The sequence below is a fragment of the Lolium rigidum genome, chromosome 3 (genome assembly GCF_022539505.1).
Source record: "Lolium rigidum isolate FL_2022 chromosome 3, APGP_CSIRO_Lrig_0.1, whole genome shotgun sequence".
In the NCBI taxonomy this organism is placed as follows: domain Eukaryota; kingdom Viridiplantae; phylum Streptophyta; class Magnoliopsida; order Poales; family Poaceae; genus Lolium; species Lolium rigidum.
Genome location: NC_061510.1, coordinates 81,321,745 through 81,349,150, shown reverse-complemented (window position 1 = coordinate 81,349,150; position 27,406 = coordinate 81,321,745). Strand labels below are relative to the sequence as shown.

The following is a 27,406-nucleotide window of genomic DNA, read 5'->3' as shown; positions in this document are numbered from 1 at the left end:
AAGTACCTTGACCTTATCTGCGGATGCATGGGGCACGTGTACGCCTTCTTCTGAGCAGCAACAGCCGGAAGTTCACACCGCTATATATATGCTTGTATGTAAGCACGACAGGAAAGTCAAGAAGAGAGCAGCCGAGAAGAGAACAGAACCTAGAGCAGGTATGTCTTCGCCAGAAGTTCTACTTCTCTAAGCTTGGTGTTCCCATGTGCTTATCATTGTCTTGCTCTTCGTGTGTGTACAGTGATGGAGCAACCAAACCAATGGCTAACACCGACGGTAAGAACATGAACCAATGTCCCCTTTTGGCCTCTGAAAGTTCAGATGATTCGAACTGACTGTATCATTCTCGCAATGCCATGTCAGGAACAAGAGGAGCTTGATTACATGTACCAGCAGCAAGAAGGGGGGCACGTAACCGGCCTAGAGCAGCAGTTCGCAGAGCCACCGTTACCCGACCATCAAGAGCAGTACTACACACCTCCAATGGCAGCCCCGTCGTTTCATCCATCGCGCAGCTCCAATTTCCCGACCTTTGGGGGCTCGTCATCATTGCCCAACCTGCCGTTCGGAGCGGCGACGGTGAAGAACGAGCAGGGGCAGCCGTCCCCGCCGCCGCTGTCGTCGAACTTCCTCTCCTTCGGCGCCGGACAGGCTAGCACGCTGAACTTCTCCGGTGGTGCCTGGCAGCCGGACGGCATCGAATTGACGATGCAGGTGCAGGAGCCGGAGAGGCGTAGCAGGGCGCCGGGAAACGCGCAGGAGCACGTCATCGCTGAGCGCAAGCGGCGGGAGAAGCTGCAGCAGCAGTTCGTGTCCTTGGCCACCATCGTCCCTGGCCTCAAGAAGGTCCGTGATGAGACAACATGGCTGCATTTTTATGTGATCAGAGACCAGGTGCCGACTAACCATCTCCCGGTTTTTTCAGACAGACAAGATCTCCCTGCTGGGGGGCACCATCGAGTACGTGAAGCAGCTGGAGGAGAAGGTGAAGGCCCTGGAGGAGCAGGGCGCGCGGAGGTCGTCAGAGTCCACCGTCTTCGAGAGCAAATGCTCCATATCCGCCGCCAACAGTGACGGGGCAGGCCCCAGCGGGAGTGGCACCGGTGACGGTGATGGCGAGTACCCGAGCCCGGCTGTTGAGGCCAGCATCCGGGGAAACACGGTGCTGCTGAAAATCTGCTGCAAAGAAAGGAGAGGTGTGCTGGTGATGGTCCTGTCCGAGCTCGAGACCCAGGGTCTCTCCATCATAAACACCAACGTCGTACCGTTCACCGACTCCTGCCTCAACATCACCATTACGGCGAAGGCAAGACCTCTCTTCTCTGGCTTTACATTCTGCAAGCAAGGTTACAAACGGATAAACTACGTCTATAATGTATGATCGGAGGATTAACATCTTTCAGTTTTGTGCAGATCGAAGAGGGTTTTCCGTCTGCGGGTGAGCTCGTGAAGAACCTGACCATGGCTCTCAGAAGTTTCAACTAAAAGTAGAATGGAAGCGATTGTACAAATGACAAATGATTGATTAGGCCTTTTCCCCTTCTCTTATATCATGAACAAGACTTTCTGCATTCTAGGGAAAAGTAAATTAACATTTTGGATTTGGGCACATATCGATTTCTATTAGTGTTGTGTGTGCAGTCTGTACCATTTCAGGCTACTACTAATTAATGTGACTAACCAGGTTACTCCTCTGATTCCATGTTCGTACTCTACTCTAGCAGGTCTAACGAAGCAAAACTTCTGGAAGGGCCACAGCTTAAAGATTAAAGAATTTGAATAACTTTGATAAAAACCAAAATAGAAATTGAACCCATGATATGAACAAGGTGAACACACACTTCCCAACATCTCGAAGGGTTCAAAGCAAAGTGCACACACTTCACAAACTTGGTTTGAAGCCTTCGTAAACATTCCACTAAGAATCCATAATCAAATACAGATAAACAAAAAAGAGACCATTGTTCCCTGATAAAACTCTTGAGCTACACCTTCAGACCTCCTCATTTGATCCATCCTCCATGTTCAAGACTTGTAGTTGCTACGGAATCAGGCTGTTAATCCTGCACAAGATTCCAGGTTGTAAAATTGAGCATGTTAGTTCAGCGATGGTTGAGAGTTGAGACAGTAAAATATTTTTTTTCTGAAGTATACTACAGTTCCCAAAACACATTGAAGAGTAAATCCCTTTGCAATACGCAAAGGAATCTATCTAAACTTGCTTCTTTTGCTTTATTCCTGCTTGCATATGAATAATCAGAAGAAGTCCTTACAAGCATTTAATAGTCCAAACTCAGTCTGACCGCAACCTAAAGAAAAGTACTTAACCAAAATGAAGTTGTCAACTGTACTAATAAAAAAGTAGGATCTATTTACGAACATGAAGTGAAAATGTAATAACTCTCAAACATATTCAGACAAGTAGTGACTAGTGAGTGGTATAGAGCTGAAGACTATTGCTCGATAACATCGTTTGCAACTGAAGGGAATAAAACAGAAGGCGTACTGGACTTAGTATTAATGGGTATCTTTAGAAATGAATATGCAAATGAAAACACAAGCAAGCATTTGTTGAAAGCTATAAAACTGTAGACAGTGCAGTTTACTGGTATCCCAAAATAACAGTGCCCTATTCATTCTCATCTTCAGAATATGAAAACTGAAAATTTTATCTGATGGCCCAAAATGGAGAACACTATGATACCTTGTCTAGATTTCATCAAGCACCTTCAACTTGAAGGCATGCCTTGTCGCGTATTAAAGAAGAAGGCCAGGGCATAATGTAGGGATGTATATGACCATCAGATCTCCTCTGAAAGAGTATGTCAAAGACCGATGTCTCCAGGTCTAAAGAAAAGAACCAGCAAGGAACCATACCATCCCGAAAGGTCTCAAAGGTAGAGAAGTAGACAAATCCATCGACAACAGCCACAACCTTGAGTCTAGCATGTTCCTCCAGTGTACCCCCGGTCTGCTCAACAATATTCTGTAACCCAATCACCTGGGTATTCACCCATTTCTCGATTCCGTCATCATCAGAAGTTTTCCGGAGCCAAATGTGGAGTTCGAATCCAAGCGTAACAACGATACAGAGCCCCCCATCCTTGGTCTTGCCAACCATAAACATGTGAGTTTGTCCTTCCAAGTAGGGCGGCAGATCCATCTTGGAGAAGTGCAGTGTGGTGGTGTTGAGCACGAGCATGGCTGCTTCTTCCGCGTATATCCAGTAGACGAACCCATTCACCGTCTCACCAACGGTAAGCCAGTGTTGGTCGGCAGGCTGCGGCGTGGTCACAGCTTCGAACCAGGGGAACACCTGCCAGGCCCTGGTGTCCGAGGAGAAGGCCGCAGCGCGCACCCGCGACTCGTCGTAACAGGCGTAGATTACGCGGAACACCCCGTCGTCCTCTTGAGGGGAGATGATGTGGTAATCAAGGAAGTTGTAGAAGCCGCGGAAGCCATCGTAGAAGTCGACCGGCGGCGGGGGTATGAGATCCAGGGCCTGCGTGAGCGGGTTGTAAGCGACGACCTGCCCTGTGGTGCAGTTGTCGAGGATCAGGTAGCCGTCGTGGCAGTCGTCTATGACCCAGCCGGGGCTGTGGTCGTCGTCGTCCAGGAGGCCCGTGAGGAAGAAGTCGGCGCGGCGGACGGCGGCCCGCAGGTCCGGGTCGGAGTGGCGGCGGAGGGGCGCGAAGGCGGGGATGCCTGCGCCGTCGGGGTCGAAGTAGAGGCCGAGGAGCGGGGGCGGGTGGAGCGCGCGGAAGCGGCGGCGGAAGGCGGCGGACGAGCGGACGGCGTGGAGGAAGGTGCGGCAGGCGAAAGCGGCGCGGACGAGGCTCGGCAGGGAGGGGAGGAGGAGGAGTATCTCGAGGAGGAGGTCTTCGCCGAGAGCGAATAAGGTCGTAGGAGCGGGTTCCGCCGGCGGCGGCGGCGGCGGTTCTTGCCGGGAGACCATGCTAGGCGACGGAATCCAAACCCAAGGTAGGCAAACCCTATTCACCGGTTTGTGTGCGCTGTAGTTAGAGCATCTCCAGCCGCCTCCCCCAAAGCGTCCCCCAAACCGCGCCAGATTGAGCGTTTGGGGGACGTGTTTCGTTCGTGTCGCCTTTGGGGATGTCGCTCCCCAGTCGCGTCCCCCAAACAAAATTTCGGAAATTTTAAACTTAACGAGATTCGACTAAGATTCGTCCAAACTTATACAGATTCGAACGAAATTTGACTAAATTTAAACTAAACCTAATCTAGAACCACTTGCGGCGGCGGAGGCGTCGTAGCATCTGCTTGGAAGTTGTACATGTCGTCGGTGACGACCTCCTGCTTGATGCGCTCGTCGACGGGCTCGTCGACGGGCTCGTCCTTCACCGCGCCGCTTGGTCCTGCCTCGCCGTCTTCGGTGAGGTCCACCAGCGGCTTGCCGGAGTCGCGTATGGACAAGGCGATCGCCGCGTCGAGGTCGCCCCTCCAGGCGTCCTTGTCGTTCATGAACGCCAAGAACGCTGCCCGCAGACCTGGGCAGTCCTCGGGGTCGTCGGCTGCCGGCGATGAGCCGCCGCCGCCGCTCGTACTCCGCCGGCGGCCGCCGCTTGCGACGGCTCCTCCGGCTCCTCCTTCACCTCCGGCTTCGGGATGAGGAGGGCGCCGCCGCGCCTCCCTTGCTGCCGCCGGCTGCCGCTGCCACTGCCGCCACGCCTCGTGTTGACGGGCGTCGCCGGCTCCTCCTTCACCTCCCGTTTGGGGACGGTGTAGGGCGCCGACCGGTACGACGAGGACGGCGTCGATCGCGCCGATCCTGAGGAAGAAGAGTGCGAGGAGGACGAGTACGTCGTCCTCCTCGGCTGCCATTGAGGAGACGGCGGTGGTGACGACGGCATCTCCAACCTTGGAGCGCCGTTGCGGATGCCGCAGATGACGTTCTCGAGGGTGCGCCCCGGAACGCCCCGAGCACCGGCGCGGCCGTCCTTGTTCCGGCTTGTTGGGGCCGCCGACGAGCCCTTCGGTGCTATACATCTCGACGTCGTACTTCGCCTTGAAGTACGTCGTCCACCAGGCGTCGCTGTTGTCGGCCGCCCACGTCGGATCCAACCGCTCCTCGGCGGTGAGTTGAGCACGCCGGGCCTTGATGGCGTCCCTCCATTGATCCGTGCGCGGCTTCGGCGGCGGCTGGACGCCAATGCCATTCACGGCCATCTTCCAGCCGCCGCCGCTGCGGCGCCGCATGTCCGGCGGGACCGGATACCGGGCGTGGTACGGCGCCCACGCCTCCGGCACGGTGAGGCTGCCGCGGCCGGAGCCGTTCGCCGCGGCGATCTTGCGGGAGGACGAGCTCGACATTTTTGGAGCGGCGAGGAGAAGATCCGGGAGGGAGGCGGCGGGGACGAGAAGGTTTGTGAGCGAGTGAGAACCGCAGGGCGTCTTTAAACAGCGGCGGCAGCGGGTGGTTGCACGCAATAACGCCGGCGCGGACGGCCACGCGGCCATGCACGACGAGACGCGTCCCTGCGTCGCCTGGGAAAACAGGGACGTCATTAACGTCGCTTGACCAAAGGTAGGCGACGAGGTTTTAGGCTTCCGAGCCGCTGACGCGTCGGGCCCGCGTCGGTTCGCCTCGCTTTTCGTTGTGTCCGGCGTGCCCGGTGCGTCCCCTGTGGGACGGGGACGGGCTCGGGGCGCCGGACACCGTATCGGGGCGCGCCGGACAAAAATGGGCTTTGGGGAACGCGGCTGGAACGCATTTTTTGTCCGGCGCGCCCCAAAGCCCTTTGGGGACGCTTTGGGGGACGCGGCTGGAGATGCTCTTAGAGCATCTCTAACAGATCCCGTCTTTTTCGGAACCGAATAAACAGAGTTCAGTCTCCCGGAAAATGAATTGAGAGCGTATTTGGCACGGCGCAGAACAGAAATTGTAAATCCAAACCGAAACTCGCGAAAATCAAACGCCGAGGGAAATCGATTTTCGTGATTGCAGGCGATTTCATCCGATCAAGCTTAATTCGTTCATAATTCACAATTAATAGTGGCAAAATACAACCGCATTGGACCTAAATTACGTACTACGGACCTAATTAGACTATAAATTAAGCTTCCCGGAGACTATGCTGTCACCGGGCGTCGGTGGAGGGTTTTTGGTCGCCGGCGATTGCTACGCGACGACGAGGGCCGCCAGCTGGATAGCCGCCGCGCCGGAGGCGCTCCCGCAGAGCAGAGGCGGTCCGTCTGCATCATCGTCATCGCCGCTCAGGGGCAACGGCGGCGGCGGCGGTCTGCACGCGCCTGCAGCGAGGGCTCCTCTGCTTCTCCAGCCGCCTCCGCAGCCGCAGCCGCCTCGGTGCGCGCTTCAAGGCGGCGCGCCATTAGGTCCGGCCACTTGCGGCCGGCCCGCTTCCATGCGGCGTCGGAGCGCGACCGCCTGCCGCGCCCCGTCTCCGCCCGTACGCCCGGCGGACGGCGACTTGCCCTTCCGGTGCCGGATCGTACGCCGCCCCTACCCACGCGTCTGAAACGCGTCATGTCGGACGGCGGGGTGGTGGCCGTAGCGGCGGAGCGGCATCCGAGCGACCGGGATTGCTCGTCGGAGCGGCGGTGGACTACGGCGGCGGGAGAGGAGCGGTGTCGGGGGGAAGACCCCGGGTAGGGCAAAGGACTGCTTGCAGCCGGCTCAAGGCCGGCTGGCCCGCGGCAAAGGCCGGCTGAGGAGCAGCCGGCTGGAGCCGTGGCCGGCTGCCTTGGGAGCCGGCTGGCTCAAAGTCTACGCTGGTCTGGCCATGGCCGTCTGCGCTATGGCTGGGCCGGCTTATACACGCCATATCCGGCTTGGTTTATACCTCCCCTGACCGGCTCGAAGCTGGTGAGCCTTGCAGGAGAAGGAACTGGAAGGGCGATCCGGCTGCTAAAGTCCACGATGATCTCACCTTCCCTAAAGTAAGGCGCACTGTGGAGCAACAGTGCCCCCCCCCCCCCCGTCGGACAGGCCATCATGGCCTGGGCTGCGCCACGCTGCTACAGGCCATCGATGGCGACAAGACACCTCCTCCATGCCGCTGACCTCGGCAAACGGATGGGACGGGCCTCAACGCCTCATTAGCCATCCTATGGCATATGCCGTGACGATACCACGACATTTGGCGCCCACCGTGGGGCCTTTAGCGTCTGCGGCCGGTGTCTTCATCCGGACGGGCCTCACCATCACCACCGGCGAGCGAGTCGCTTCAGGCTTGATCTGGAGATTCGGCCATTCCCAGCCGGCGGCAGCATCATCGCCTTCGGCGCCCACGACGTCTACGTCGCCACCGTCGCACCGCCACGCTACCTGTGGCAGGTGCTGCGCTGCGCAAGCCCTCCTCCTGGAGCCGGCGCCAGCGGCAACCTCACCAACCCCTGCACCGTGCAAGAGGTCATGACCACCGCGGAGGAGAACGTGGACAAAACCACGCGAGTCCGTGGCCCCGCCTTGGAGCGCTACGGCGCAGGCGGCGCATCCGGCTCGGGCCCAAAGGAGCCCCAGCCACCATCCCGGCTGGACGAAGTCCGGGCAAAGTTGAGCTCCCCGCTCAAAGTAGGCGGCCCCCCCACCACCATCGAGGCGGATCTGGAGGCGCACCGCCGGCTCCTCCTCACGCATGCTGAAGAGCTGGCCACTGCCAAGCGCCAGCTGGAAATCACCCAGCGCGAGTAAAACCGCGCCCACGGCCTAACACCAGGCGGCGACAACCCCAGCCGAGCCGGCCAGATTCACCGGAGGGGAGGCGGCTTAGGCGCCGAGATCGACCGCGACGGCGCGGAAGCACCGGCTCCGTCCACGGAGCTGCCCTTCTACAACACCCCCGACAAGAACATGCTCGCGGCTGAGGCCGCCGCAGAAGAACTGTGCCACCTTGAAGGCGAAGAGTTACGCCGCCAGACGAGGCGGGTGACTGAACTGCTGCACGCGGCCACCGAGCAGGCGAAGAACCCCAGGTACGCCCATGCTCCCAGAGCTTCTCACGCTCGTGGTGCCGCAGGCAACGGCAGGGATGGCCCCAGGGACACGGCCGAATCCGCCTCCCCAGCACCAAGCCCGCACCGGGACTCCCGGGCCACACACGCAAGTTCCAGCCGGACGAGCCGGCTGCCGAGCGGCCACAGGGGTCGCAGCCGGCCTCCACCAAGCCGAAACCAGGAGCAAGACTCCGAGCAGCCGGCGCAGAGACACCCGCACCGGCCGGCCCCAGAGGCAAGCGGCCACCACCAGCCGACACACTCCCGGCTGGGCCCACGCATCGAGCCGGCAGACGCCAGAGACCGCCTCGACCGGCTGGTCGAATCCCGCATCGCGGAAGAAGAAGGGCCAGCCGGCCCAAAGTGCTTCGGGCCGCGGATCCTGAACGAGCCCATGATCGACGGCTTTCAGCTCCCGCGCGACAGCCCCAAGTACGACGGCACCGCCAAGCCGGAGGACTGGCTGCTGGATTACTCCACCGCAGTCGGCATCGCCAAAGGCAACAAGCGCTGGGGCGTGCGCTACTCCCCCCTGATGCTGCTCGGCTCCGCCCGCACATGGCTCAACAACCTCCCAGCCGGCAGCATCAACGGCTGGCTGGACTTCGAGGAAGCCTTCGTCAGCAACTTCACCGGCACCTACCGCCGGCCGGGTCGCCCCGAGCAGCTGGAAATGTGCAAGCAGGGCCCGGACGAGACGGATCGCGCGTACCTGACGCGCTGGTGCGAGATGCGCAACTCCTGCGAGGGTGTGCACGAGATCCAGGCCATCAGCTTCTTCATGGGCAGCTGCCGGCCCAACACCATGCTGTGGCACAAGCTGCGCCGCAGTGAGCCCAAGAAGATGGCTGCCTTGATGGCCATTGCCGACAAATACGCGCTGGCTGAGGAAGCCGGCAAGGCTCCGGCTGAAGCTTCGCCGGCTCCGTCCAGGCGGGACAACCACAAACCGGCCGAGAACAAGCCGGCTGAGGGCGCCTCCCACAGCAGCCGGTGGGACAACTACCGCGGCAAGCGGCACAGCGACCAGCCGGACCGCCGGACCGCCGGTACGGTTCTGCCCACGTGGCAGCCGTGTCGGATCATGCGGCGGCTGGCGGCAGCCGGCGCCAGAAACAGGACCGGCCCTGGAAGCCGAAGTTCACCTTCGAGCAGATGCTCGACGTGTCGTGCAAGTACCACAGCGGCAAGAACCCCTCCAACCACACCACCCGCGAGTGTCACTTCACGAAGCGGCTGACAAGCGGCGAACCGCTCCCGCCTCCACCCCTGCCACGACCAGCCGGCGGGCCGGGTGGCCGAGCCGGCGCAGAGAACGCCAACCTCGAGCACCACGTGGCTAACCAAGTGCACCATGGCCATGTCCGGTACCTGGCCGAGGACGCCACCTACATCGTCTTCACCACCGAGCCCGAGGACAAAACGAGCCAGCAGCGCCGTTCCCTCGAGGTAAACGCGGTCATGCCGCCAGTCCCCCAGTACCTAAACTGGTCAGAGCAGGCCATCACTTTTGATCGCCGCGACACACCGGCTGTCCTGCCAAAGCCGGGCAGCTACGCCATGGTCCTCGACCCCACCATTGGCACAAGCCGGCGCAGCGTGCGATTCTCGCGCGTCCTCATCGACGGCGGTAGCAGCATCAACATCCTCTACCGCGACACCGCCCGCAAGCTGGGCATCCAGGAGGCCGAGTTGCGCCCCACCCCTACCGTCTTCCATGGCATCGTGCCAGGCCAGTGCTGCCAGCCGATTGGCCGGATCACGCTGGAGGTCATGTTCGGCAAGCCGGACCACTTCCGCACCGAGAAGGTCGAGTTCGAGGTGGTCGACCTGGCCAGCCCCTACCGCGCGCTCCTGGGCCGGCAGTCCCTGACCAAGTTCATGGCGGTGCCCCACTATGGGTACCTGAAGATGAAGCTGCCGGGCCCAAAAGGGGTCATCACCGTAGCCGGCGACTATCGCCGCTCCATGGAGTGCGCCATGCAGAGCTCCAAGATGGCTCAGACGCTGGTCATCGCTGCCGAGAAGCAGCTCATCCACAACGCCGTCACCCTGGCCAAAGCCGCGCAGTCGGATATGCCGGCTGTGGGCAACCCGGCTGGGACGACTCACTTCCAGCCGGCCAACAACACCAAGCAGATCCTGCTGGACCCGGCGCAGCCGGACAAGTACGTCACCATCGGTGCCGGCTTGAACAGCAAATAGGAAAGCGAGCTCACTAGCTTCCTCCGTGAGAATCGGGACATCTTCGCATGGTCTCCAAGGGACATGCCGGGTGTGCCGAGGGAGTTGGCTGAGCACCACCTCCACGTCAGGCCAGAGGCCAGACCGGTGAAGCAACCCCTTCGCCGCTTCGCCGAAGAAAGAAGGAAGGCCATCGGTGAAGAAATCGCTCGGCCTCTCGCAGCTGGCTTCATCATGGAAGTACTGCACCCGGACTAGTTGGCGAACCCAGTCCTGGTCCTGAAGAAGAACGGCTCCTGGCGCATGTGTATCGACTACACCAGCCTGAACAAGGCGTGCTCGAAGGACCCCATCCCCCTGCCGCGCATAGATCAAGTCATAGATTCGACTACCGGCTGTGAACTGTTGTCTTTTTTAGATGCCTATTCAGGCTACCACCAGATTCCTTTGAATCCGGCTGATCAAATAAAGACTTCGTTCATTACCCCGTACGGGGCTTATTGCTATACGACTATGCCATTCGGCTTGAAAAATGCAGGCGCCACCTACCAAAGGTGCATGCAAAAATGCTTACAAGAGCAAATCGGCAGAAATTTTCACGCATATGTGGATGATGTCGTTGTAAAAACCAAGGTAAAGCACACCCTCCTTGATGACCTGAGAGAGACCTTCACCAATCTGCGAAGATTCCGGATGAAGCTCAACCCGGCCAAATGCACCTTCGGCGTGCCAGCCGGCCAACTCCTTGGCTACCTCGTCTCTCAGCGAGGGATTGAAGCCAACCCGGAGAATATCAGTGCCCTGGAGAAGATGGAACTGCCGCAGTGCCTCAAGGACGTCCAGAAGTTCACAGGTTGCCTGGCCTCCTTGAGTGTAATATCCCAGGTATTGGGGTTACAAAAATAGAGGAAACAGATGTGTGCATTGCATTCATGCATAGAAAATCTGGGGAATTTTCGCGCTTTAAAGTAAAACAGTCACAGTAACTGAAATTGCACTTGACCTTGGTGGAATTGAAGTAGCTCATCAAGTCAAGCACTACAAACCTCAATGTGACTTTGCTAAAACCTTGTTTTGGGAAGAGATGATTTGATCTAAGGGGTTAGATCAAATGGAACTAATAATCAACACAACAACACTTTACTCAATGATCAATTGCTTGATCTTATAACAGGTTGTAATATGGTAATCCTTGCGTTAACATAGGAACATCCATTTAATTGGAAATCCTGTCACAATAAAATTGGAGAAACTATTCTTCACTTATCTTCTCCATGTCTTAAACTAATCCATGCACTTATCCTAAACCCTATGATATTCATTCTACCTTAATCTTGGAAACAAGACAAGGGGATCAACTCTCAAAATAGATATCCTTCTCTATTCTATATTATTATACATTAAACCTAGAGAGGTGAGAGTTCTATAATGATTATTAAAGAAGCAATTGAAAACCCTAAGCTAAAACCTTGAATATATATCCACGTATTCAATCATCACTTTGAAGAGAAACCCTAGAATAAACCATTCCTTTACAAGAGAGCTCAAGTTATGGTGTTACACTCAAGTTAATGAGGCAACACTTAGACTTGGGGAAGAGAACTGTCTGTATAACAAGATGATAATATCAACATTGTTTAAGTAAAACCCCAACAGAATATCACAGGCATTCTCCAGAAATTCAATTCGGCTCCCGGGTGCATATGCTCCCTATACCAAGAAATTATGTTTCGAAATGTCGAAAAATTTTGAAAAAAAATTCTACATGTACATCTCCATAATATACGTGTGTTTGCCAAGTTTCGTGAGGAATCGATACTTTTTGTGGTCTATGTAAAAAAGGGAAATTTTGTCTTCTGAAAAGCCTTATTTTAAGCATTGATTTTTGTCTTTTTTACACACGCCACACAACAAGTCGATTTTTCATGAAACGACTTTGTGAGCGTGTAGCACGTGAAGATGTATATGCGAATTTTTCGTTTCAACTTTTTTAAAATTTTAAAATATGTGTAACATGCATTTCAAAATAAAGGGAGCATATGCTCCCATGTGCCAAAACACCGCTCCCAGGCATTCTCCTGGGATATAAATTATTGAGGCAACCAAAGTAGTCCCATCCAAGAAAGTAAAATAGAAGTGCTATACCTTAATTGATCAAGACAATGCTTGATCATGGAAGTGAGAAACCCATTTAATGAGAAATATCTTAGGAAGCCAAACTTTGATCATTATAAACTGTGTTAAACCCTAAGAACTTTTGGTAAAGATATTAAGAACAAGTTGAACATGCCTAATCCATGATCATGCTCTTGAGGTATGTGAGGATAAGTTAAACCCTACTAGGATAAGTATATCCCATTTCCACATGAAATTATAGGGAGATCACTATTAATCAAATACAGAGCTTATATCTCAAGCTTAACTTATGAATCACTTGGTGATCATATGTAGAATCCTACCACATCTACATTCCACTTATTCTTCACCTAAGAAACGTAAGAAAACCTTAGAGTCAAACTCCATACTTAATATAGTGAGAAACCATCCATTCATATGACCAAAGTTAACTATAAAAAGAACTATAACCCATATAGTTACTTTAATGATAAATTGAGGATAATAATAGAAGTTAATTGGTAGAAGATAAAAACCAATTCTCAAATCCTTAGTGATTAGGGAAGCACATAAAATATGAAGCAAGTAACCATATTACCATGGTTAGGGGAGATTAAGCCCTAGCCAATGCAAAATGGTGTTATCCCATATCTACAACCTAGAATTGTATCTCAACCTAGATTGTGTATCACTTGGGTGATCACAATTAAAACCTAGGCCATATCTGAGAGTTAAACCCTTTGCCAATAGGTGAATATGATTAGAACCTAGAATTTCTCACTAGCTACACCATATGATTAAACCCATGGTGGTGATCAACCACTTGTATTTGTAGCCAAGACCCAACCATGAGGAGAGTAATACCTACTCTAGGTATTCCAAGGTGCTATTAAAATTTAATACTAGTATTAACCTTGGAATAGGAATTATAACAAAACCTACAAGACTTTAACAAGCAAGTGCTCACATAAAATTATATGCAAGTGACAAAATCCTCAAATAGAAACCAAGCCCTAATAACAACCTCTGAAATACTTTGAGTTCAAAGTATCAACTCTAATCATTCCAAAGGATTTGATTCATAAGAAAAAGGAATTTAAAGAACACATAGATTCATGGCTAGATTTAAATTTAAAGAGAAACCACAAGGAGATAAATAAAATCATGCATTACACATCTGTCTTGGGCAATAAAATAATGCAATGACAATTGTATTCAAATCCTAATATAAATTGTCAAATACCTGCAAAACAGTAAAAGAGTTAAAATATGAATTCAAATCAGATTCAAATAGAAAATATAAAACAGTAAAATAGAAAAAGCAAAAAGAGGAAAAATAGAGAGAGGCTTACCTGGCCGTGCAGCCCGTAGAGAAGCCCACCATCTCAGCCCAGTAGCCAGCCCAGCCCAGACCAATACCGATTCAACTCACCTGGGCGTCTTCTTTCTCCTACTCCGCATGGACGCCACCGAGACACCGTGATGGAGTTCGCCGGCCACCTCACCCTCGTCGATCAGGACGAGTTCGGACGCCAGAGACCAAGCCAGAGCTGCTCATAATCCCTCCCGCGTCGACCTTATCCAGTATTGCTAAGATTCGTGCCCGAATCAAGTAGCAACACCGTCGAGCATCCCGGCCAGTCGCCGCCGTCGTGCCGCCACCTCAATGAACGCCTAGAGCTATAAATAGGCCGAGAAGATCTCCGTGAATTCCTTGTTCTTCGAAGCCACTCCACTCTCCCTCAAACCTTCTCAATCTCTCGCCATTCTCACTTACTGGTCGCTGGAGTCGAGGAAGGATCTGACGACTGGAGCCGCCCCAGCACCCGTGCGGAGGACCTGGAGATGCGCCTCGACGCGTAGATCATGTGTGCGGAAGCACGAATCCAGGGGAGCTGGGAGGCGTGCGAATTTTGGCGTTCCCTTTCGCTCAGGTTCATCGGAAAGTTTGATCCGGCCGTCGTCTCCGACCACCGTCATCGCTGCCACCCACCTGGGTAGACTCGGGGTAAGATTGCGCGTCTGTAGCATCTTTTATCTCGTCATTTAATCAACCGTAGATCAATCTAGCAACTTGGCCGGCGAGCGCCGCCGCAGTAAGGTTCGCCGGAGTCTCTCCGGTGACCATTTCTTGGCGGCGAGACCACCATCGTGCTTGCATGTCAAGACGCGTCGAAAGGAACCACCCGACCGTCCTCCCGTGGTCTAAATCATCATCACCGTCGTCCGCTGACCCGGCCGGCGGTGGTTGACCGGCGAGGCCAACGTGGCCATGGGCCTGTTCCCCATTTGACTTGGTCGCTGTCCGCGTGGCAGCCGACGTGGACCGAGGCCCACCTGTCTGTCCCTAGGGGTAACACCCCAACCGGTACATTTAATATTTAGGATATTTCCAAATCACAGAAAAATGCTGCAACTTCAAATAATTATAGAAAATTCATTTTAACTCGGAAAAATATAAATGAGATACCAAAATTCTTATAAAAATAAACTCTATCCAATAAAAATATAATATGGAATTTTTATTTTTAATAAAAATTTAATTGTTTTAAACTTAATAATTAAGCCTTTTCTTTTATTCTTAATTGAATTAAAAATTCAATAATTAGAAAAGAATTATAAAATAAATAAAACCAGTAAAGTAAATATAGAAAACATTAAAACTAATTTTCTTTATGTGGAACTTATTAAGTCTTTATTATTAGGAATTAAACCCTCATTAATAATTATCTTAATTATTAATTGTTCAAAAATAATAAAATGTCAAATGCAATATTAACTTTATTTCAAAGTCATTAATAACTTCAACTTTAACATGAAGTTATTAATCATAGAACTATATGTTAATTAGGAAACCCTAATTCCTTATTGTATGATATTACAATCATATCATTCCATGTGAAACCTAAAACCCTAAATTCAATTAGGAACCCTAGCTCCATTAATCAATATGAACTCTAAATTGTTTCTAAACCTAAACCCTAGGTTAGAACATGTGATCATAATACTTTGCTTTCAATTCATAGAACTATAATTAGCAATTAAATGTTTGCCATGCCACATAGAATTTAGGAGCCCTATAATTTAGAATTCCATTTATGCATACCTATCCAACCTAGTTGATCAAATGGGTCAACCAAATCTAAACCCTAGCTCCTATCCTTAGAATTGTCAATCTGAATTATCCATGCTTAGCATCACACCATTGTGATGAACCCTAATGGCAAATATGCCAATTTTGTGCATCCTATACCATACACACTAAACCTTATCAATGTTAGATAATTATCAAACATCCTATTTAGGACCCAACCATTCTTTACTTAGGGAATTAAATAAAAAACCTAAACCACCTCAACCCTAATTGATATACTTCTTATTATTTAAGAAGTATGTTCTTCAAAAGTTATTCTTTTGAAGTAAATAAAGAATCATCATCAACCCTGCCTATAAGGACCTATAAACCCTAGCTAGCTATCACCAACAAGATGAACCAATCTTGATAGCAACCTTGTATAAGTAATTGCTTAGGATGCCTAGGTTTAACTCAACCTTACAAGCCCTAGGTGTCGATGAATCCAACATTGTTGTGATCCATCTACTACTTACTCCGTAAGCAATGGAAACCATAGTAAACCATAGAACCCCACAACCCTAATTATCATACCTGTTCTTTATTAAAGAACATGTTCTTCAAAAGTTATTCTTTTGAAGTATATGATAATTAATCATTAACCATGCCATGTAGTGTTAAAACCAACCATTATTCATTACATGTTAAGATTATACCAAATGTTATAGTTATATGCTATTAATATTATTGTTATTATATATTGCAGCACCTGTTCATAATACCATGTAACCACACCTGAATAAGAACCTTGTTTGTGAACCACTCTAAAAGTGCAACACACCTAAACAAATCATTTCAATTCATTAATCCTAAATCATCGGGGTTAGGTCACGCTTAGAGCGATTGCATCTCATACTTATGCATTATTGCATTCTTGCCAATCTTTTAAACATCGTCCTTACCGGGCGATGATGCTATTTCAGAATTTGGAGTTATTGCGTATCGAAGACCTTATCTGCATAATCTTGCAGTCAAGAAAGGCAAGTTCATCGCTTGCTCATGTCATTTGAGTATTTTTACCAAATTACTTGCAAAGTACTATGTTTATCACTATTGCATAAAAAAGCAAAAATCACAATTTTCATAACTATGAATATGACTATGTGGTGGGCAATGGAACCATGGATTGTGTTGATATGGTGGAGGTTCCATTGCAAGGGTTTATATCCATCTAGGATTAAACAACAAATGTCGTCCAGTGATTCTTGTGCCGTAATACCCGTGTTAACCATAAGATCTGGAGTGGGACAGAATAGTCAATTGTATTTCCACCTCTTGTACATCAACGGATGCGCTTTACCGTAGACCCTTGATCCAAGAGAGGACAAGTGGTAGGGTGGGGTCCCGTTTAAGTCCCCACGGTCATTGCGGTCTATGATGGGTTGCATCTCCCGGCGAAGGAGTTCATGGTAGAGACCTGAACTGGTCGGGGGCCGTCCTTAATTGGTATAAGAGCACCGGCGAGGACCCAGGGTCGGAGTTTGCATCAACGGGTGGGTGTATGAGGTAGCGGAGGAATATGATTGGCTATGACCTTATACCGGGACTCACACCAAAGGAAGTGTGTACGAGACCTATAGACTCGGTTGGCACCAAGGTTAAGATCTCTTATGGGTAAAGCAACACACCTCTGCAGAGTGTAATGAATCGTGACCTGTCACTCTCTGTTCCGGGTTTGGAACTGCGAACGCTGCCGGAAAGGAACTCCATGAAGTTCTAGTAAACCGGTGAAGGCTGACGGACATAGTTCTTCTGAATAAAAGCAACCTTTTGAAGAAATGGTTATGAAAACCTACATTGGTATTAGACTTTCTGGTCTGATGTTGTAGCTAGTGCATCAAACACCTCTTTCCTATAATGAACTTGTTGAGTACGCTCGTACTCATACCACTCTTAAATCCCCTGCTTAGATATGGAGGCATCGAAGGAGGATCTACAGTGCAACTCAAAGACCGAGGAGTCAACAACTACTTCAAGGGACAAGAACCTGTCAGAAGAGTCAAACACCACATCCAACAAGGATAAAACCTAGCTTAGCAATATAAAGGAATTAACTTCCTAAACCTAGCTCCTATTTAGCTAGAATCTATTCATAGCCTCTGTAGCTAGTTAAATACTCTACAAATAGAGTTCGTGATAAGACTAGACTACGAGTCGTTCTTCTGGAGTTTATTTGCAGTTTTACCTCATTGTAAAGTAGGAGGTCTGTGATGATCTTATGTAACAGAATAAATGTTGTAATTCTATAGACATGCCTTGGACCCGCATATGTTTCTGTTGTACCACTCTGAGCGATATAATACTAGTGGAACGGTGTTTCATTGGTGTTATATCAGACTTGCATACTACACCATGCAGTGGTATGCCGGGTCTCCACAGTTGGTATCAGAGCAAATGCTTTGACCCTAGGATTAAAACCCTTTAAAGGAGACCGATAGGATTGGTAGTGTCTATAGGAAGTTGTCTTAGATGAACCAAATATTTTTATGACTTGAGATGGATATTCACTTGAGAATAATCCTGACACACTTGAGTCAACATTTCTTACCTATATTTCCTAAGAATGTTAACTAGCTAATCTCAAATTATGTAGGATACTCTTAAGACCCTAAAATAATTATGAGTAGACCACAGTTGGTATACAATACATGGTAGTCCAAAGAGAGGATACAACCATAAGGAAGATATCCTAGTGGAAGATGTGTACCAACATATGTTATGATTAAGTAAGAGTTATCCAGACCTGTAATAGGAGTTATATCAATTGATAAAGATAATTAAGATATCCTATTAGAAGATGTAAACCAATACAAGTAATAAGTAAGTAAAATTATCTAGACATGTGAAACAATTGATAGTAAGTGATAACTATAAGTTATTTAAGATAGTATAGACCATGATGAGTCAATCATGGGAAGTAAGGAAGAGAAATAGAAATAAAACATGACTACTTACTAATTAGAGATAGTAATCATATATGATTCATCTGAGAATCATTATGTGATGGAATAGAACATCATAAACATTTAGGAGAAGAACAATAAGAAGCCGGACAATAGTGTCGAAATGTGTTCCAAAAAAATATGGGAAGTGTGCCAAGCACATCTTGACCATAGTCTTACGATAGAATCACTTGGAAGTATAGGAGCTATATTCCAAGAGTTATGTGTTTAGAGTAGCCATGCTAGAACCTAGACATATCATGTGAGATAGTCCTCAACAAAATGGAAGTTAAGTAGTATTTCCAGAGAAAATTAGGTTAACCTTAACTATCCTAGACCACTTTGTGTCAAGTTTATCTCATTGCAATTGTGCAATTAAGGTAAAGGTTGAGACGAATAGCAGACTTCCATATATTCGTGCTAAGTATAACGATACAAACCTATCTTATGTGGTGTTATATACTACGCATCAGAGCCTGATGTTTAGAGATGTCTTACTCAACTAGTATATTCAGGCTTATGATGGTGTGTATTATAAGCACAAAGCTGGATTTTCTTGGATTTTATTGAATTTTCATTGATTGACTAGATCCATACATGAAGTTTGACTTTGATATGCAAATGCATGTTGCAATATCAAGTTCTTACTTGGTGCTATAGATCTAGAGGGTAATGGTATTCGTGTGAGGAAGTGACGAATTCTGGAAGATTCCGAAGATTAGATAAAGGTTCATTAGAAGAAAGGAGTAAAGTTGTGGGAAGCAACCACAATATTCAGAAGGAAGTACCAATCAAAACTCATGCTTTACTTCAACAGAGGAGTACTTTAGTACATGAGAAGCATGAAGGTAAGAAATATGGTGATTATGGTGAAGCTGAAGCAGATCCATAGTCAACATAGAAGAGGGAATGCATGGGAAATCACTTAGGATACTATATTCATAGTGTCGCCTAGTGGTTTTCTTGCAAAATAAACCCTTAATGAAGGAAGGTGATATATGAAATCATAGCAGACATAAGAAGACCATAGTCGATATCAGAAGACCACAATTGGTATAATATCAATACTGCGAGATAAAGTAGAAGATGTCTCGTTCAGTTGATTAGAACCTATAATAGAATTCATTTTTAGATATCAAATAGCCACAGTTGGTACAAATAGTCCACGATTTAATTAGTTGTAACAAAAGTTTGTGAACAAATAAAAATCTTGTCAGCCAAATAGCTAGATCTATAAACATTTAGTCAAAGGATTCACATTGGATGTCCACAATTGAGTGGATACACCACAAAGTTTCTTCGCAAAACCTTAGAGGAATATAAATTATAAACAAGACCTATACCAATATTCTAATCATAAGTCCAATAGTCGGAAGAAAAGGAGTTGAAGACCATAAGAAAACTCTAAGGGGTAGAGTAAAGATTGAGTTGGATGTACAATAACTCAATACTTCGAGCATAATAGAAGAAGAAGGTCTGAACGGAGAGGAAGTTCGATCTTATTTTCATAAGATTGTTGAACAATACCTTTAGAAGAAGGTCAGACCAGAAGCCGAAGTTCATACCTCGAGGACGTAAGAAGGGGATTATAACTTGAGCAAGTGAGTAATATTTACTCAGAAGTACGATAGCTCAAGTCAGCTAAGTTTAATGAAGTTGGACGAAGAAAATACCATAGACCAAATAAAGCTCAAGATGGCCAAAGACCGAAGAAGATTGAACACATCAATACCAAAGACTAATAGAATGATTCCTTTCATGGAACCTAAATACCCCAAAACAGTTATAGGTATCAACTATAAACCATGATTGGATGGACTAAATGAGTCTAATCCATTCTTAGGGAAATAAACCATCATGATCATTCCCATGGTAAGTACCTTACTAAGTACCAATATTGAAGTTTTGGTAGTAAGGGAAAAACAAAGACCTATTTTATCAAATAGGAGAATGTTATCCAATTAGTCCACAATAAAGACTGTCAGGACAAGAAGGAGTCTTAATCATTGAATCTTCAATGAGAAAGGAAACAAGCTTATAGAGTTGGAAGAAATCCATGAATCAAAGTTAGAAGCCATGATTTAGAGACAAAACCTAATGGATTCCAGGAAGAATCTGGACAAGGGATATATTCCATTATATCCAGTAAGATCAATACGGAGTTCGAGAAAAGTTGTAGTCTGGACAAGTCAGATCCACGCTCCGAAACATGAGAGAGATCAAACTTCGAGGACGAAGTTTAGTTTAAGGGGTAGAGACTGTAATATCCCAGGTATTGGGGTTACAAAAAATAGAGGAAACAGATGTGTGCATTGCATTCATGCATAGAAAATGCGGGGAATTTTCGCGCTTTAAAGTAAAACAGTCACAGTAACTGAAGTTGCACTTGACCTTGGTGGAATTGAAGTAGCTCATCAAGTCAAGCACTACAAACCTCAATGTGACTTTGCTAAAACCTTGTTTTGGGAAGAGATGATTTGATCTAAGGGGTTAGATCAAATGGAACTAATAATCAACACAACAACACTTTACTCAATGATCAATTGCTTGATCTTATAACAGGTTGTAATATGGTAATCCTTGCCTTAACATAGGAACATCCATTTAATTGGAAATCAAGTCACAATAAAATTGGAGAAACTATTCTTCACTTATCTTCTCCATGTCTTAAACTAATCCATGCACTTATCCTAAACCCTATGATATTCATTCTACCTTAATCTTGGAAACAAGACAAGGGGATCAACTCTCAAAATAGATATCCTTCTCTATTCTATATTATTATACATTAAACCTAGAGAGGTGAGAGTTCTATAATGATTATTAAAGAAGCAATTGAAAACCCTAAGCTAAAACCTTGAATATATATCCACGTATTCAATCATCACTTTGAAGAGAAACCCTAGAATAAACCATTCCTTTACAAGAGAGCTCAAGTTATGGTGTTACACTCAAGTTAATGAGGCAACACTTAGACTTGGGGAAGAGAACTATCTGTATAACAAGATGATAATATCAACATTGTTTAAGTAAAACCCCAACAGAATATCACAGGCATTCTCCTGGGATATAAATTATTGAGGCAACCAAAGTAGTCCCATCCAAGAAAGTAAAATAGAAGTGCTATACCTTAATTGATCAAGACAATGCTTGATCATGGAAGTGAGAAACCCATTTAATGAGAAATATCTTAGGAAGCCAAACTTTGATCATTATAAACTGTGTAATGATCATAAACCCTAAGAACTTTAGGTAAAGATATTAAGAACAAGTTGAACATGCCTAATCCATTATCATGCTCTTGAGGTATGTGAGGATAAGTTAAACCCTACTAGGATAAGTATATCCCATTTCCACATGAAATTATAGGGAGATCACTATTAATCAAATACAGGCTTATATCTCAAGCTTAACTTATGAATCACTTGGTGATCATATGTAGAATCCTACCACATCTACATTCCACTTATTCTTCACCTAAGAAACGTAAGAAAACCTTAGAGTCAAACTCCATACTTAATATAGTGAGAAACCATCCATTCATATGACCAAAGTTAACTATAAAAAGAACTATAACCCATATAGTTACTTTAATGATAAATTGAGGATAATAATAGAAGTTAATTGGTAGAAGATAAAAACCAATTCTCAAATCCTTAGTGATTAGGGAAGCACATAAAATATGAAGCAAGTAACCATATTACCATGGTTAGGGGAGATTAAGCCCTAGCCAATGCAAAATGGTGTTATCCCATATCTACAACCTAGAATTGTATCTCAACCTAGATTGTGTATCACTTGGGTGATCACAATTAAAACCTAGGCCATATCTGAGAGTTAAACCCTTTGCCAATAGGTGAATATGATTAGAACCTAGAATTTCTCACTAGCTACACCATATAATTAAACCCATGGTGGTGATCAACCACTTGTATTTGTAGCCAAGACCCAACCATGAGGAGAGTAATACCTACTCTAGGTATTCCAAGGTGCTATTAAAATTTAATACTAGTATTAACCTTGGAATAGGAATTATAACAAAACCTACAAGACTTTAACAAGCAAGTGCTCACATAAAATTATATGCAAGTGACAAAATCCTCAAATAGAAACCAAGCCCTAATAACAACCTCTGAAATACTTTGAGTTCAAAGTATCAACTCTAATCATTCCAAAGGATTTGATTCATAAGAAAAAGGAATTTTAAAGAACACATAGATTCATGGCTAGATTTAAATTTAAAGAGAAACCACAAGGAGATAAATAAAATCATGCATTACACATCTGTCTTGGGCAATAAAATAATGCAATGACAATTGTATTCAAATCCTAATATAAATTGTCAAATACCTGCAAAACAGAAAAGAGTTAAAATATGAATTCAAATCAGATTCAAATAGAAAATATAAAACAGAAAATAGAAAAAGCAAAAAGAGGAAAAATAGAGAGAGGCTTACCTGGCCGTGCAGCCCGTAGAGAAGCCCACCATCTCAGCCCAGTAGCCAGCCCAGCCCAGACCAATACCGATTCAACTCACCTGGGCGTCTTCTTTCTCCTTCTCCGCATGGACGCCACCGAGACACCGTGATGGAGTTCGCCGGCCACCTCACCGTCGTCGATCAGGACGAGTTCGGACGCCAGAGACCAAGCCAGAGCTGCTCATAATCCCTCCCGCGTCCACCTTATCCAGTATCGATAAGATTCGTGCCCGAATCAAGTAGCAACACCGTCGAGCATCCCGGCCAGTCGCCGCCGTCGTGCCGCCACCTCAACGAACGCCTAGAGCTATAAATAGGCCGAGAAGATCTCCGTGAATTCCTTGTTCTTCGAAGCCACTCCACTCTCCCTCAAACCTTCTCCATCTCTCGCCATTCTCACTTACTGGTCGCTGGAGTCGAGGAAGGATCCGACGACTGGAGCCGCCCCAGCACCCGTGCGGAGGACCTGGAGATGCGCCTCGACGCGTAGATCATGTGTGCGGAAGCACGAATCCAGGGGAGCCGGGAGGCGTGCGAATTTTGGCGTTCCCTTTCGCTCAGGTTCACCGGAAAGTTTGATCCGGCCGTCGTCTCCGACCACCGTCATCGCTGCCACCCACCTGGGTAGACTCGGGGTAAGATTGCGCGTCTGTAGCATCTTTTATCTCGTCATTTAATCAACCGTAGCTCAATCTAGCAACTTGGCCGGCGAGCGCCGCCGCAGTAAGGTTCGCCGGAGTCTCTCCGGTGACCATTTCTTGGCGGCGAGACCACCATCGTGCTCTGCATGTCAAGACGCGTCGAAAGGAACCACCCGACCGTCCTCCCGTGGTCTAAATCATCATCACCGTCGTCCGCTGACCCGGCCGGCGGTGGTTGACCGGCGAGGCCAACGTGGCCATGGGCCTGTTCCCCATTTGACTTGGTCGTTGTCCGCGTGGCAGCCGACGTGGACCGAGGCCCACCTGTCTGTCCCTAGGGGTAACACCCCAACCGGTACATTTAATATTTAGGATATTTCCAAATCACGAGAAAAATGCTCGCAACTTCAAATAATTATAGAAAATTCATTTTAACTCGGAAAAATATAAATGAGATACCAAAATTCTTATAAAAATAAACTCTATCCAATAAAAATATAATATGGAATTTTTATTTTTAATAAAAATTTAATTGTTTTAAACTTAATAATTAAGCCTTTTCTTTTATTCTTAATTGAATTAAAAATTCAATAATTAGAAAAGAATTATAAAATAAATAAAACCAGTAAAGTAAATATAGAAAACATTAAAACTAATTTTCTTTATGTGGAACTTATTAAGTATTTATTATTAGGAATTAAACCCTCATTAATAATTATCTTAATTATTAATTGTTCAAAAATAATAAAATGTCAAATGCAATATTAACTTTATTTCAAAGTCATTAATAACTTCAACTTTAACATGAAGTTATTAATCATAGAACTATATGGTAATTAGGAAACCCTAATTCCTTATTGTATGATATTACAATCATATCATTCCATGTGAAACCTAAAACCCTAAATTCAATTAGGAACCCTAGCTCCATTAATCAATATGAACTCTAAATTGTTTCTAAACCTAAACCCTAGGTTAGAACATGTGATCATAATACTTTGCTTTCAATTCATAGAACTATAATTAGCAATTAAATGTTTGCCATGCCACATAGAATTTAGGAGCCCTATAATTTAGAATTCCATTTATGCATACCTATCCAACCTAGTTGATCAAATGGGTCAACCAAATCTAAACCCTAGCTCCTATCCTTAGAATTGTCAATCTGAATTATCCATGCTTAGCATCACACCATTGTGATGAACCCTAATGGCAAATATGCCAATTTTGTGCATCCTATACCATACACACTAAACCTTATCAATGTTAGATAATTATCAAACATCCTATTTAGGACCCAACCATTCTTTACTTAGGGAATTAAATAAAAAACCTAAACCACCTCAACCCTAGTTGATATACTTCTTATTATTTAAGAAGTATGTTCTTCAAAAGTTATTCTTTTGAAGTAAATAAAGAATCATCATCAACCCTGCCTATAAGGACCTATAAACCCTAGCTAGCTATCACCAACAAGATGAACCAATCTTGATAGCAACCTTGTATAAGTAATTGCTTAGGATGCCTAGGTTTAACTCAACCTTACAAGCCCTAGGTGTCGATGAATCCAACATTGTTGTGATCCATCTACTACTTACTCCAGAAGCAATGGAAACCATAGTAAACCATAGAACCCCACAACCCTAATTATCATACCTGTTCTTTATTAAAGAACATGTTCTTCAAAAGTTATTCTTTTGAAGTATATGATAATTAATCATTAACCATGCCATGTAGTGTTAAAACCAACCATTATTCATTACATGTTAAGATTATACCAAATGTTATAGTTATATGCTATTAATATTATTGTTATTATATATTGCAGCACCTGTTCATAATACCATGTAACCACACCTGAATAAGAACCTTGTTTGTGGACCACTCTAAATGTGCAACACACCTAAACAAATCATTTCAATTCATTAATCCTAAATCATCGGGGTTAGGTCACGCTTAGAGCGATTGCATCTCATACTTATGCATTATTGCATTCTTGCTAATCTTTTAAACATCGTCCTTACCGGACGATGATGCTATTTCAGAATTTGGAGTTATTGCGTATCGAAGACCTTGTCTGCATAATCTTGCAGTCAAGAAAGGCAAGTTCATCGCTTGCTCATGTCATTTGAGTATTTTTACCAAATTACTTGCAAAGTACTATGTTTATCACTATTGCATAAAAAAGCAAAAATCACTATTTTCATAACTATGAATATGACTATGTGGTGGGCAATGGAACCATGGATTGTGTTGATATGGTGGAGGTTCCATTGCAAGGGTTTATATCCATCTAGGATTAAACAACAAATGTCGTCCAGTTGATTCTTGTGCCGTAATACCCGTGTTAACCATAAGATCTGGAGTGGGACGGAATAGTCAATTGTATTTCCACCTCTTGTACATCAACGGATGCGCTTTACCGTAGACCCTTGATCCAAGAGAGGACAAGTGGTAGGGTGGGGGTCCCGTTGAAGTCCCCACGGTTATTGCGGTCTATGATGGGTTGCATCTCCCGGCGAAGGAGTTCATGGTAGAGACCTGAACTGTTGTCGTGGTCGGGGGCCGTCCTTAATTGGTATAAGAGCATCGGCGAGGAACCAGGGTTGGAGTTTGCATCAACGGGTGGGTGTATGAGGTAGCGGAGGAATATGATTGGCTATGACCTTATACCGGGCCTCAAACCAAAGGAAGTGTGTACGAGAACTATAGACTCGGTTGGCACCAAGGTTAAGATCTCTTATGGGTAAAGCAACACACCTCTGCAGAGTGTAATGAATCGTGACCTGTCACTCCCTGTTCCGGGTTTGGAACTGCGAACGCTGCCGGAAAGGAACTCCATGAAGTTCTAGTAAAACGGTGAAGGCCGACGGACATAGTTCTTCCGAATAAAAGCAACCTTTTGAAGAAATGGTTATGAAAACCTGCATTGGTATTAGACTTTCCGGTCCGATGCTGTAGCTAGTGCATTAAACACCTCTTTCCTATAATGAACTTGTTGAGTACGCTCGTACTCATACCACTCTTAAATCCCCTGCTTAGATATGGAGGCATCGAAGGAGGATCTACAGTGCAACTCGAAGACCGAGGAGTCAACAACTACTTCAAGGGACAAGAACCTGTCAGAAGAGTCAAACACCACATCCAACAAGGATAAAACCTAGCTTAGCAATAGAAAGGAATTAACTTCCTAAACCTAGCTCCTATTTAGCTAGAATCTATTCATAGCCTCTGTAGCTAGTTAAATACTCTACAAATAGAGTTCGTGATAAGACTAGACTATGAGTCGTTCTTCTGGAGTTTATTTGCAGTTTTACCTCATTGTAAAGTAGGAGGCTGTGATGATCTTATGTAACAAAATAAATGTTGTAATTCTATAGACATGCCTTGGACCCGCATATGTTTCTGTTGTACCACTCTGAGCGATATAATACTAGTGGAACGGTGTTTCATTGGTGTTATATCAGACTTGCATACTACACCATGCAGTGGTATGCCGGGTCTCCACAGTTGGTATCAGAGCAAATGCTTTGACCCTAGGATTAAAACCCTTTAAAGGAGACCGATAGGATTGGTAGTGTCTATAGGAAGTTGTCTTAGATGAACCAAATCTTTTTATGACTTGAGATGGATATTCACTTGAGAATAATCCTGACACACTTGAGTCAACATTTCTTACCTATATTTCCTAAGAATGTTAACTAGCTAATCTCAAATTATGTAGGATACTCTTAAGACCCTAAAATAATTATGAGTAGACCACAGTTGGTATACAATACATGGTAGTCCAAAGAGAGGATACAACCATAAGGAAGATATCCTAGTGGAAGATGTGTACCAACATATGTTATGATTAAGTAAGAGTTATCCAGACTGGTAATAGGAGTTATATCAATTGATACAGATAATTAAGATATCCTATTAGAAGATGTAAACCAA

The 27,406-nt window shown here is 46.4% G+C and overlaps 2 protein-coding genes across 2 annotated transcripts; one reads left to right on the top strand and one right to left on the bottom strand.

Moving 5' to 3' along the window:
- Window positions 1-243: 243 nt before the first annotated feature.
- On the top strand, window positions 244-1,381 carry LOC124695103 (transcription factor bHLH18-like). Its single transcript, XM_047227991.1, has 3 exons — window positions 244-276; window positions 364-846; window positions 926-1,381. The coding sequence occupies exons 1-3, from the start codon at window positions 244-246 to the stop codon at window positions 1,379-1,381; spliced, it is 972 nt and encodes a 323-aa protein (XP_047083947.1).
- Window positions 1,382-1,966: 585 nt separating this feature from the next.
- On the bottom strand, window positions 1,967-3,955 carry LOC124695102. Its single transcript, XM_047227990.1, has 2 exons — window positions 2,705-3,955; window positions 1,967-2,063 (listed from the first exon to the last, which is right to left on the bottom strand). The coding sequence occupies exon 1, from the start codon at window positions 3,953-3,955 to the stop codon at window positions 2,720-2,722; it is 1,236 nt and encodes a 411-aa protein (XP_047083946.1). The 3' UTR covers window positions 1,967-2,063; window positions 2,705-2,719.
- Window positions 3,956-27,406: the final 23,451 nt, after the last annotated feature.

Bases quoted from the DNA above. Each gene is read 5' to 3' on its own strand.
- LOC124695103 (XM_047227991.1), top strand. From the start codon at position 244: ATGGAGCAACCAAACCAATGGCTAACACCGACG. The intron at 277-363 runs GTAAGAACATGA...ATGCCATGTCAG, and splicing joins ACCAATGGCTAACACCGACG to GAACAAGAGGAGCTTGATTA. The intron at 847-925 runs GTCCGTGATGAG...CGGTTTTTTCAG, and splicing joins TCGTCCCTGGCCTCAAGAAG to ACAGACAAGATCTCCCTGCT.
- LOC124695102 (XM_047227990.1), bottom strand. From the start codon at position 3,955: ATGGTCTCCCGGCAAGAACCGCCGCCGCCGCCGCCGGCGGAACCCGCT.